Source organism: Oreochromis niloticus, linkage group LG11 (genome assembly GCF_001858045.2).
Source record: "Oreochromis niloticus isolate F11D_XX linkage group LG11, O_niloticus_UMD_NMBU, whole genome shotgun sequence".
Lineage (NCBI taxonomy): Eukaryota > Metazoa > Chordata > Actinopteri > Cichliformes > Cichlidae > Oreochromis > Oreochromis niloticus.
The window spans coordinates 35985346-35998716 of record NC_031976.2 but is presented as its reverse complement, the minus strand read 5'-3'; the positions used below and the strand labels follow the sequence as shown (position 1 = coordinate 35998716).

At 44.9% G+C, this 13371-nt stretch overlaps 1 protein-coding gene across 1 annotated transcript; it reads left to right on the top strand.

Moving 5' to 3' along the window:
- Positions 1–269: 269 nt before the first annotated feature.
- mex3a (mex-3 RNA binding family member A) lies at positions 270–13313 on the top strand. The gene is made up of 2 exons (XM_003451268.5): positions 270–1420; positions 4580–13313. Exons 1-2 carry the CDS (start codon positions 688–690, stop codon positions 5731–5733), a joined length of 1887 nt encoding a protein of 628 aa, XP_003451316.2. The 5' UTR covers positions 270–687; the 3' UTR covers positions 5734–13313.
- The last annotated feature ends 58 nt before the right edge of the window (positions 13314–13371 follow it).

The following is a 13371-nucleotide window of genomic DNA, read 5'->3' as shown; positions in this document are numbered from 1 at the left end:
TGATTTCTTATCGCTGCAGTTGGGATCTTTGTGCTGTACCGAGCTACGAGCGAGCCGTCGGCGTGGCTTCAGTCGAGGACATCTTGGGGAGTCGGCGCGGTTCTTTGTTCGCGGCGGCTCCGTGCTTTTAAAAACAACACAAGGGGAAATGCTGTTCTCATGTTCCCCCCACTGCATAGGGTCTGCAACGCCTGTCTGACAACTCCCTCTCCTCACCCCCCCCCCCCACAGACGCCGCCCCCCTTGCCTCCTATATAGCCTACATAACATCCTCATGCGCAACGGCGCCGGAGACAACAGCGCGGTGACCTGCCGCAAAGCACGGCTACACCGAGGTGGGCGGACCCCCTCCCCCAAAAAAGAAAAGAAAAATGTCACCAACTCCTTAAATTCATCTCAGATGCCGCCGCTTTTCTGAAACCGCCTCATCATAAAGTTGACATCATCCTTTGAGCGCCATGTGCGCACTGTGCCCGCACCTTTTAATACGCAACTGTTTACATCCCGGCTGCCCGTCCTTACATAAGTGGCCAAACAAAAATGCGGCTCTCGGGCTACACTGCGGCTCCGGAGCCGTACCTTTCCGCTCATGTGATTGCAGTGCGGGGATGTGAAGCAGTGAGGAGCCGTGTCTCTTTCTTTCTGCGTGGAACACGAGCTGCCACATGCTCGTGAACCTGAGATGGAATGGTACAACGGGAGGGCGGCTCGTTTTGTCTCGGCGAGGAGGGGAAGCTGTGTAAACCAGACTGGGTGGAGCAACGCATCGCCCAGCCCCATCTGTGTGCAGACGGCCTTGTGTCCCGTTTGCCCGGAGCTCGGAGAGAGACTACTGTACCGAGAGTCTGGCGGATAGAGAGAGAGGGGGCCGGTCTATGGGAGGGGCTAGCGCAAAGGGGGGAATCGAGAGGAGGAGGGGGCGAGGAGGAGGAGGCGGCACGGGTGCTGTTTCTCCAGTCTCTTTCCCCTGTCTTTGTCTCACACACTCTTTTGTTAGCCATGCCTAGCCTGCTGGTTCTAGCAGGGATCATGGAGAAAAATGGGGGCTACGGCAGGGATCTGGCCGGCTCCGGCTTCGGAAGCGAGGGTCTCCTTGTGCCGCCCGACGAGGAGGAAGACGACTCCCGTGCCCTCAGGGTCGCGCTGGGCCAGCTGTCTCTGCTGGGGCTCGGGGAAGGCGAGGACGGCGGCGGAGCCCCAACAACAGGAGTACAGGACCGGAGCAACAATAACAACAACCACCACAACCACACGAACAGCGTCGGCGGCGGCGGGGACACGGCGATTCTGCAAGGCAAGAGCAAGTTGTGCGCCCTGTACGAGAGCTCCTCAAGTGAGACGAAAGGACGAGGCTGCAACATAACAGAATGCGTCCCAGTGCCCAGCTCTGAACATGTGGCCGAGATAGTGGGGAGACAAGGTAAACCGCTGGCTCGCGGGTCATTTTCCCTCCAAACTTGAGCTTTTATCAGACAGCAGTGCATGCGCCCCGCCGTGCGTCCCCGTGTGCTTTGTTGTTTGTTCTCCAACTGTTACCTGGTGTTATTTGACAAAGAAAAGGGAGTGGTGTGTCTGTGTGTGTGTGTGCGTGTGTGTGTTTTTTCCCTACTCCCCCGAGACATCAGCCAGCCTCCCACTTTTCCTGCTTACAATGTTACAAGTTCTCGTGCACTCATGATTAGAGTCGGAAACGAGGCGTTTCGCAGCTTTAGCCTCGTTTTTTGGACTAAATTTGCACGGAGGCACGAGAGGGAGAGAGCAGGAGAGAGACCCGTTCCCTCCCGGGCGAATTATTCTACATCCACGCCATCAATGTCAGCGCACAGACACACACTGGAGCAGGGAGAGCACTTGCTTCCTTTGTCGTCTGAGACGCGCCAGACTGTTCAAAAAGGCAACGTGCGGCTGGTGTACACAAGAATGTCTCTCGGTGCGAGCCGATGGCCAGGAAAATCAGCGAAATTACACATCTGGGCTCAAAAATCGAGTGGATGTTTTTTCCCCCTCTTCCTTTCTAAATTTATTCTGCTCGTTGTTTATGTTGCGCACTGCCCCAGTGACACAATTGGACAATAGAGCGAAGCGTGGTCACCGTTTTTGTTTTTTTGGGGTTTTTTTTTTCCTCAGATGAGGGAGTTGGAAAGTTCAATTCCAGACACGTTGCAGGTTTTTTTTTTCTTACAGTTGGAGGTTTTTTCTTGAACAAAGAGCTGAAGTTGAATGACAGCAGCTGTCAAACAAAGGTGTGAGTCGGGGGATGAGGGGAGGGGCGCATTAACACAGTGTTGCTGCTTGGCACACGGGATCGTCTTAAAGGGGTGACTCAGCGAGAAGTTGCACCCGAAGGTGGGAATCCTTCTTTGTTTTTTGGAGGAGAAAAAAAGCAGAATATTGATATTGTTTGTGGTTATTTGCAGTTAAGCGGCTGTTTGGCTGCATACATGCTTTTTTCATTATGTAGTCGCAAACAAGCCTGAACTTAAGTTTAAAAAACAAAGAAAAAAAAAGAGGGACCCTGGTGTTCATATGGAGCATTCATTGGTAACTGCTGTGATGAACCCATGGGTGAGAGGGCAGGGAAAAACGGGGGGGGGGGGCAGTACAGCATCTGAAAGCTGAATGGGAGTCACGCCTTGGAGCTCAACACAAGGGACTCCTCATGAGCCCCACTTCACTGCACACTCTCAATGCCACATGGTTGTCTGTCAGGATAGGGGAGAAATCAGGGGGTTGGACAGAGAGAGGAGCACAATGACTGCAGGGTGGGTGAGGTCCCATCAGCAAATCCCGATTTATCTGCCAACAAAAACAAACAGGAGTTGTGATAGCTCCTTTCAGTGACACTCCCCTTTCTTGCTTCGCTGCTGTAGTAACGTGGCTTTAGTGTGTGCCGCTGAGCCCCCCCACATCTCCCATTGCGGCTCCCGTTCTTTACTCTGAAGTGTAAGTTTTGAATTTTAATGGGCTAACCGAAGACAGACAGAGGGTGGATCCACTGTGCACAAGTGCAGCAAGAGGGCCCTTTAGCCTAGACCAGGAAGAAGTGCTGATTTGGGGTGGGGTGGGGGGAATTTGAGATGAGCTGCTTTTGATCTGGGCCCTTCGTTAGCTGGCACTACATACACACCCCCTTCCGCTCAGAGCCCGTCTGGTGAATCTGGCAAACCAAGCATCCTGTCTTGGAGAAAGGGGTGGGTATGATTGTTTTCTCCTGTCAGAGGCGCAGGCATTGATTCTCCACCTTACGCTGGAGCTCGTCAGATCATGGGTGGCTTTGTTTTGAATCACACTTCATTGCTAACGCAGCTGAAAATTGCATTTCTTCACAGTGACCTTAATTTCTGGGTGTGATTAATTGGCTTTTGCCTTCTTTGTTTACATACGTTTCTTTCATCAAGACATCAATTTCAGCTAATTAAAATTTAAAATGTAGTTTGAGAGAAAGAATCGTTCTTTGAGCCTTCTGTGCCAGGAGCAGGTCTATTAGGCCAACGCCGGGCAATGACCACAGAGTGCATGTTCAAATTTGGGGCATGAGGAATGTTATCACCACCCTTCTGTGTGTACCAGCGGTTCCTGGGAAGCCAGTGCCCCTGAACAAAGTGGGTCAGTGTAGTAGCATTAGGGAGATACTCTGCTTCACCTTCAGGTGTCTTTAAACCTTTTGATACCTGCTGCTGTGATATTCAGCTGGTTATGACACGCTGCGAGCTCTGAAGCACCTGGACTCTGTTACAGTGAGATCAGTGTGGTTTTCTTGAATATGATGTTGTCCACACAGCCACAGTGACACAAGGAAAGCACATTTAATGTGTCAATAAAGGAAGAAATCTTAATGAGGAAGCCGGCAGAGTTTGAATACAAACCTGTGTGATGTTAATGAGGTGTAATCCAAACAGAACTGCTGTGTCTTCTCTTACCATTGTCTTCTTGACCTCAGGTGTTCCTGGCAATCCTCCTAAATAATTACTGATTTATTATATGCCTGTATCCTCCTCTGTCCCATTACAATGTCAGGTGATTCGTCCTGAAATGACATTAACCTGCACTCTTTCACATTAAGAGTCTGCCTTAAAAGCATTTAATAGAGTAAACTATTCCACACTGATCAGAAACAGGACCAATGCAGAGCAATAAGTGGCCCAAAAATGAAGCATATGTGGGTTGTCTGTATTGTCTGGCAAGTTCAAGGAGAGGTCAGAAAGTAATTGCTCACCAGTACAGTGAAAACACACGGCATCTGCCACAGCCGTGTCCACGGTGGCCGGTGCCTCTGCACCATGTGTCTTAGTAAGTTTTGATTTAGTGCAAATAAAAAGGCCCTCTCAATAAAGACACTAATGGTTACGCCCTTGAACTCTCATAAATCATGGTAATTACTCAGCTTTTGCTTTGGCCTCCAAGACATTAGGTTAAAGTGGTCATAAGCAGCACAAACATCAGAATTTTCACTGGACAAAGCAGCTCAGGCTGATCAAGTGTGTTCCTGGTTGTAACCCTTTTAACTTGATTTGTGTCCCTGAATTGAGCCGATGTGTCTTATTTACTCATTTTAAAATGTATGTCGGTGTCTCTGCAGGTTGCAAGATCAAAGCCTTGCGGGCCAAGACCAACACCTACATCAAAACCCCCGTCAGAGGAGAGGAACCTGTGTTCTTAATCACTGGCCGCAAGGAGGACGTTGCACTGGCCCGTCGTGAAATCATCTCTGCTGCAGAGCACTTCTCCATGCTGCGGGCGTCCCGCAACAAGCTGGGAGTGTCCTTTAGCGGCTCCCCGCCCACACCTTTGCCAGGTCAGACCACCATTCAGGTGAGAGTGCCATACCGTGTTGTCGGGCTGGTGGTGGGGCCTAAAGGCTCCACTATAAAACGCATCCAGCAGCAGACCTGCACTTACATTGTCACCCCGAGTCGGGACCGCGACCCGGTCTTTGAGATCACAGGCTCCCCGAGTAACGCCGAGCGGGCCCGCGAGGAGATCGAAGCACATATCGCCTTTCGAACGGGAGGCCTGCACGACCACAACAACGAGAATGACTGTCTGGGCCCGAATGGGGGGAGCAGTCCGGCGGGCAGCAGCGGTGGTCTGGAGAGCCGGCTACAGCAGGTGTGGGGGCTGCAGGGGGGCCAGCGCAAGCCTCTCACCAGCAGCTACCGCCAAAACTTCTCAGATGCCATGGTTGGAGGAGGAGGGGGAGGAGGTAGCGAGGGAGGGGGGATCTACAACAAAGGCAACTTCTCCAGCTCTGGAGAGAAGCCCTGCTCTTATTTTGGATCTGACGGTACCCAGAGCTGGGGTGACCCCGACTACCCCAAACAGGTGGCCTTCTACGCCCAGCAGCGCTCCAAAAGCTTCGGAGGCCTCCCGCTGCCCCTAACCAGACTCTCCCCTGGCTTACCCGAGCCCTGTGGAGGCGGAACCACCAACAACTCTTCAGTCACCAGCATTGTGCCCGTATCCGGCTCACCTCACGCCCAGGCCCGCCGCGCCCACAGCGAGCCCACCTCAGCCGGCGAGGGCTTCCCAGGCCGTCTGCCAGTGCCGGACTCGCCGCCGGCCACTGTGCGGGACTGCATGACCTGCTTTGAGAGCAAAGTGACGGCTGCCTTGGTGCCCTGTGGCCACAACCTCTTCTGCATGGAGTGTGCCATCCGAATCTGTGAGCTCAACCACCCGGAGTGCCCAGTGTGCCACACCCAGGTCACACAGGCCATCCGGATATTCTCTTAAGGAACCATGTCAGTTTTTATCATTAGTTTTGTCAGTGTTTGTTCGATAATTATTTACTGTTATTATGATTATTATTATAATACACATTTTGGTTTTTCAGAAAATTTAAAAACAATCAAGCAGATATTTTAGAAGGCACTGCTTGCTTTACTAAAAAGTATAAGAAATATTTTTAAGTTTTTCTTTTATATATATATATGCATATATATTTTATAAAAGTTTTGTTTATAAGAGAAGTATAGTACCTTGCATTTTCAGTTTTTTGACTGCTGCTGTTTTTCATTCATGAATCACAGTGAAGGCAGAGGTAGACAGTAATGTGAACATTTTATTATTCAAATTTTTTATTTTACCGTGAAGTGGGTTTATATTGAAGGAAGAAGATGATTGTTGAGGTACCCAGTCTGCACCTGACTAACCCAGAAACTCACTGTTGTTATTAGAAGGAAAAAAAAAAGATTTCTCATTGCACCTTACAATCATCTTGGTCTAAAATAGGATTGTCAATCATACCTTGAAATTTCAGGAGCAGATGTGAAGGTGAATTCAGCCTCGAACTGTGATTGTGATTTGATATAATTGGTCCAAAATATTTTGGCAAAAATGAAAATGTGAATAGATTGGTTCTAGTCAAAGGAAACAAAAAGCAGCCTTTTATTTTAGTCTTAGAAACCAGATAATCCTAAAAAAAAGGGATAGCTCGTTACATGATTTATTTATACTAATTGGTGGAATTTTATCGGCGTCATTAATCACAGAGATGGATGAAGGCTGTACAAAGTATCAGTTAAAGTCTCTTTCCAGTAGCCATTGATTAAACTTTGGCCACTGCAGTTTGTTGAAAAGATTCAGTAATGCTTGCTCCTCGTGGCACTTGAAAAGCATGTGGTTCCTCGGTTGGCTTAAAGCACTGATTTAATTTGTGAGGCGGAAAGCCTTGGAATTCATCCAGTTGGCTGCTTCTCGATATCCGTCTCCCCGATGGACTTGTCTCAAAGCCACCTTAACCGCGCTTTATTGTTTTGTGGTGGTCATTTGGCCACAGTCGCCGAACAATGTAGGACAAAGCACGAGCTCCAGTCAACGAGCGTTTCACTGTAAATAAGGAGGAGAATTAGCATGTGGACAGAAGCCGAGTAAAAATTGTAAAAGTGTTCCCTGAATCAGCAGCAGATTAAAATAGTTGACACTGTAAAATACAGAGTCCCGAGTCAGTAATCCCCACTCTTCGTGCCCACCACTAACAGCATTATGTGCGAGCTCCGAGGGGCCTGCTGTCTCCCCTGTAATTAGCAAAGCTGTACAGGAGCAGGTGTTTCATGACACACTGTGGCTGTGACCCCAAGTTGGAGGTCTCGCCTAGCCCCCTTTTCTTTCTCCTTTTTCTTTGGGAGTGGCTTTCATGTCTCCCCCTTCTTACAGTTCGATCGCTTGCTTTCGAAGGCGTCTCTCAGAGCGAGGTGTATTGTCTGGGCCCGGTAGCAGCGTGGGCTGCAGAAAGCTCGGACACGGCCTGGATCCACTCATTCATAATTAGGCAAATGGGCTGGTCCAGGTGCGGACCGTGTGGCAGGGTCCCGCAGCAAGCCCCTTACCACCCCACCCCGATGTTAGCCAGCACAGAGGGGGCTGGACGGTCTGCGTGCAGCTGGGTGAAAAGGGCCCCCCTTCTTCCACTTCCCCTTGCCCCTTCCGCCCCCCTCTTTTCCTCTCCGTTTCTGCTACTCCGAGCCATCCCCAGTGAGGAAAAGGGGGGACTCTTTTGTCCCAAAACACACAAAATTTGAATGCTGAATCTGGCAGCGCCTGTGAAATAAGGGGAGACTAAGGAGCGAAATAAAAAAAATCAACAGTTATTGGGAGACACGACAGTAACACGTTTTTACCGTTGATGTGACACAATTTGAAAATGTTCACCTGCAAAAGACAGATTTTACCCCCAGCCCTCGTCTTCATTATCCAGCTGCACCACCCTGAATTTTGGATGGGGTCCTGTTTGTGTGACAGCGCCAGTCCAAATCAAAATTTCCACAAAGCTCCCCCGCCCCTCTTTACCTCTGGGCTCCCTCCCCATGTCAGCTCGCTACTGTATGGGACATCCTGCAACTGCCCCTTCACTATGGACACCGAGGTTTCAGCCAATGGCAACCCCCCCCCCAACTTGTGTTAAGCTTCCAGAATGAAATCAGACAATTGTAATTGACAGAAAAGCAGAGGAAACGCCCCATTTAACTAGCACTCATGCTGAATCAAATTACACACCCTCTGCGTCTGCCTTAGCCCAGCCTGGGGATTTCGGAGGGCTAGAGGAGAGCGGATGGGGGGTAGGGATTAAAGCTGCTGAATGATGGGGGTGGAGGGGTTTCATTTTGGTTGGAGAAGGAGAGAAGTAGGCTCCAAAAAACACGAGACCCTGCAGATCGTGCTGTTTTATTGATCGTTTGACTCTTTCAGCGAGCTGTTGTCACATGTGCGCCATGCGTAGTGACGACGGTGATTCAGCAGGCCTCTCTCAGATCGCACCGGAGAACAATTAAAACTCGGCTTCTGTCTCAAATAAAAAACCCGATTAAAAATATCAAATTGTGTCTTCAGGTCACAGAAGGCCTTTCCTTTAAAAACAAACAAAGAACAACACACAAGGCAGACCACTCGCATGAGGTGTGGACTGCAGGGAAAGCACTGTACTCGGGGGAAACCCTAAAATCTATCAGACGTAGGAACAAAGAATAGTTAGGATTTTATGGATGGATAAGTTGCACAGTGGTTTGGCCTAAGCTTTCAACGTCACATTCAAAGCAGTATGACACTGTTCTTTGAACTTCGTATTCTGTTTTTTAAAAATGTTTTATTTTCTGCCTTAATATTTTTTATGAAATATTGCCATTACTTTGGCGTACAAGGTAGCAACTTTGGCCTTTGATTAGGGGTGTAATAATTCTGAGAGTGCGATACAAACGTCCACAGTATCGCGTCGCAGCTCCATCTTCCCATACTGTGATGCCCACGTGGAGCTGATAACGCCTAGTTTCGTTTTTTTGTGATCCAATGGTCTCTAGCAAAAAGAAAAAAAACAAAACAAAAAAAGATCCCCCTCCCCCCATTTTTTGGCATCTGCCCTCGAACCGAACCCTGATTTTAGAGAATTGTTACACCCCTACATTTGATACTACCGCTAGTCCCTAAAACAACCTTTAAAGTACTTATTTTTGGAGAAAAAAATAAGAATGTGAATCAAACTGCTTGGGTGGGGGATTAAAGGGATTCAGGAAATTAGGCTTTTTAAACACATTACATCAAATACAGAGTAAAGCACCTTATTACAAAACACGCGCATCTGATTAATACCAAACCGACCGCTGATGGTGAAATATATTTCATAGAATCTGAAAGACATGCACATAAGGATTCCCTATCATTTTTGTTCATTGTGTTATGGTGGTTCTTGTTATTCTTAATACTACAGTAGTACTTAGTGGCAATTTGGGAGACCTCTCATCCATTCAGTCAATGCTGTTGACTTTTGTTTTGAGTTTTGCACTGGTTTAATGGAGAGAGGGCTTATTGGAGATTCTCCCAGTTTAGACGCTGTACAACTTAATGAGTACTTTTAAATGGGAAGGCGCTCTGAGCATCTATGTAAATACAGTATGTGTATCAGTTACGAACATCCAGACAAAAGCCTGCTTCGAGTGAGCTTTGGATTATTTTTTACAAAGTGTCGATGTTTTAGCGTAAGGAATTCAAAACGTTTGAGTTTAGGGAGAGTAAATCTTTTATATATGCGTTCCATCATCCCATTTACTATAATAGTATATTAGATAGATCCATACATACACGTAAGAATATTATTTAAACTTAGTATTTCATCCAAATATATAGATGAAAAGTTAACCAGACACTACGTTATTATGAAGTCGCTGATGTATAAATCCAATCTTGAATAAAAACTCAAATGAATAGTATGTGTATTAAGCTAACCCCTAATGAAGAAAGAAATCTGTATGTATATTAGGACAAAAAGCAATAATAGGACTATACTGGGACAATAAACAAGAGGAGCCGGCTCAGTTCTTTAAAAAAAAAAAATTAGGATAATAACACTATATTCTGTCTTATATTTGCTTCGATCTCCTTATAGATTAATGCCAGTGTAGAAACATGGGCGTGATGAATTGGTGACAGCTTCGGGATAAGTAATTGCTCTTGTTGTGTTCATCATCAGGGTCATTTGTTATTTGGATAATCAATCAATCCTCAGAAGCACTGAAAACTGTAGATTCTGCAACGTGGAGGAAATCTCACTGTGTGTGAAAATGATAAAAGCGTCCGGAGCACGAGCAGCACGAGGTCTGTCCTGTTTGTGAAAGAGCAGCAGCTGCTGGCTGAACTTGGGACAGACTCGTGTGTTGAGGGCTTTGGTTGCAAACAGAGAGAATGAACAAACAGCAGTGAGACAGGACACGCTGTCTACACGTTTAGATTTTTTACACTTGATGCTCTTTTTTAAAGTCCATACGGGGCAGGCGTATTACTCACAGCATATCCTGAGATTACTTTTGTTTACATTGTAATAAGTTCTGGCTCTGTTTGTTTTGCACCACCCGCTTTTCATTTGCATTATTTTTGAAAGAAAAAAAAAAGGGTCAGACATAGCCAAAGAACAAAAATACAAGGAGAGCTAACTTATCATTTAACTTATTTTAGAATAAGAGTTTACTAAATGAAGAATAATCTCTAGTTAGTTTACCCAAAAGCCCAATTAATCGATATCGGTGAAAACGAAGGCATATCGTGTTTCAGTGTCGTTGGATTAATACTACAGAGACACCACTAAGAGACTTACTTCTCCCCAAAGAGAGCAGCTTAAAGCACATCCTGGCACTTCCTCAGTCTTTGTGTAGTTTTTCTATGAGTCTGGTTGTTGGGAAGAGGAAAAAAAAACCCAGTCCAGGGATTTTCTTAATCTTTCTGAAAAAAACTAAACAAAAACTTTGCCAATCTTGTGACAAAAAGGTAAAAAAGAAAATTCAAGTAGATGGAAAGAATCGTGCGGACACTGACAAACCAGCAGAAATTCACAGCGTACGGGATTACGCGTTCGTTCAGAGAGCCATTCGCCGTATCCTAAAGTTTAACTGCATGCTAGTAAAAATATAGTACAATAGGTAAGATTTATCAGAAAGGAAAAGTTAAGATAAAGCATTCATCAGCCTGATACCTGGAGTGTATAAAAAGCTTTAAGACCTTAAAGTGAGCATTGGTTTAAAGTCTTATATTTACCGTGTAGTTTAACTAAGTGATACATAGTTTAATTATGATTCTTAAGATTATGCTAAAGTGTAAGTTTCATTTGTCCAGCTCACCCAGTATGAAAGACATTTTAGCCAAGCGGAGGTACAGAGGGGTGGGGGCGACTCCCGTGAGATTTGATTCATTAAGTTCTTGTTAGTATTATTTACAATATTGTATTAAGCTTACTATTATAGTAATGGTAGAAACCGTTGATGTTTTTCTTCTCTTGGTATAAAAAGGTCTTTATGCATTTATGTAGAATCCCTTTTAAGGAGTGATAGGAAATCCTTATTTTCAATGGATGCACTTAAACAGTTGTACCAACCTGTCTAAATCACACATTGAGCAAGCAATGCATTTGAATGTAAACGAACAAAAAAAAAAAAAAAAAAAGGAAAAAAAAAAAACTTAATGCACTCCTTATCTTCTAGTCAATTTTGCAAGTGAGCTTTAAGTTTGTTTGTTTTTTGGACAGAATTTGCGACAGGTTTTTTTCAACGTAGACTATATTTGAGTTCTTCCACATACATTTATAGAAAGTAACTTAAAATGAATAAAAAAAACATATTACAGTTTCTCAAATCTATTTTGCTAACATGGGTTATTATTTCATAGAAAGCAGAGGAAAAAAGTCAGTATCTGGATGTTATTTATGGAAAGTTAAAAAAAATGAAGCAACATATTTATGAGTAACCTCAAGACATTTTGTTTTTTAATTAAAATTACAAGAAGTTAATATATTTCTAAACACAGGGAAGTCAGTTTCTACTAATAAGTAAAAATGAGAAAAGATGTTTAGAAGTTTTATTTATGAAAGTTACGGAAACTCGTTTCGTCCGTTTACTTCATGGTGAATGACGTGAATAGAGCGAGAGTTCTCCGTAGCTTAAATTTTAACTTCAGACATGCACTATTTCAACACCAGTGCATTCACAATGGAATAATTACAGAAAATAATATAATATTTTTTAGAATTTGGAGATATTTTAGTCACAGAGCATCAATTTTGTGCCTCAATTCTATATTTTTCCTGCATCAGCATTCTTTGTGTGGTGCTGCTTGCTGTAACCCCCTTCTCCCCTCTTCAACTAACCCCATGTTACTGACTGAAACACATTACTCATTTCCTCTGTAATCTAAACTCGCTTTTACTTATCAAACGTTTAAAAAAAAGAAAAAAAAAGAAAGAAAAAAAACACGTTACAACTGCAGCGCTTGGGATGAATGAGCAGCTGTGACCCTCTCGCCAATAGGGCCACGCATAACTTGTACACACTTTCATTCATACTTTTTCTACATCTGCTACTCAGACAGTTTGAGATCAACGACGAAGGAGCAAAGCTTTCTCTTATGGGTTAACTAGGTGAAGTTCAAGTGGTGGCATCTAGGAGGGGACAACAGTGCACTGTGTAGTAGATCTATGTAACTAGATGCACACATATACACACACAACAGATTCATTACCGTACTAGTTTGCATGTATGTTGTATGGTCACTTAGACGGGAGAAATGGTGCAGGCGTGACTAACACTTGGGCCATTTCTCCTCTGTAGATTTTCATAGTTGGAGCCTCTTTGGAAAGTGGAAAGTTGACTTGAGTTTGGAGCCAGACAAAGTCCATTTCAGTCCCCACATCAACGTTCCGGGTTCCCCGCTTAGTGATGAAAGATTGCTTGCGACACGCAGGAATTAACTCAAAGTTCTTGGTTTGTAAAAGACACGATAGTTTTTAAAAACTTGGCAAAAAAGATGCACGTTTTCTGCTGCATGTAAAGGTCGGGGACTGAAGTGGCGCTCGCTGGTGAAACTCGCAACCGTTTCCAGAGAGGCCGATGCAGTCTGACAGTTTGTCTTTGGTAGCGTTTCCAATTTTTCCAGCACAGTAGAAGTGTTTCATACCGGTCTAATAGTGGTTGTAGTGCATTAGTTTTTGGGCCAGCATCAGCTGGCAATAGTTTCTGGTTTCTCTGTGAACAGTGAAGGAGGGCTGCCACTGCGGCCCTCTGTGGCTGACCGTCAACTTTGATGGATGGGAAAATAAAAAAAAAAATAATAATAAAGAAGTCTTTGAACTCTGTTACAGTGTGCCATGCCCTAAAGGCATGTGATATTGCAGGTTTATTTCTTATAGCACATGTTTTTTTGTGAATTACATTTTTTGGAGACATTTTTATTATTATAATTATTATTATTGTATCTGCGCCATGTTAGTTCTGGTTCTTTGTTATTTTTCCAAGATTCAAGATGTATTGTAAATGTTTCTAATAAAACAAAAATGAAATGATCTCCAATCGATAATGGTCGTTTTTTCCCCCCTTTGAAACGGGAGTTCTGATTTGTCAC

Excerpts from the sequence above, each read along its gene's own strand:
- mex3a (XM_003451268.5), top strand. The coding sequence starts at position 688 with ATGGTACAACGGGAGGGCGGCTCGTTTTGTCTCGGCGAGGAGGGGAAG. Across the intron at positions 1,421-4,579 it reads CGAGATAGTGGGGAGACAAG|GTTGCAAGATCAAAGCCTTG; the intron begins GTAAACCGCTGG and ends GTGTCTCTGCAG.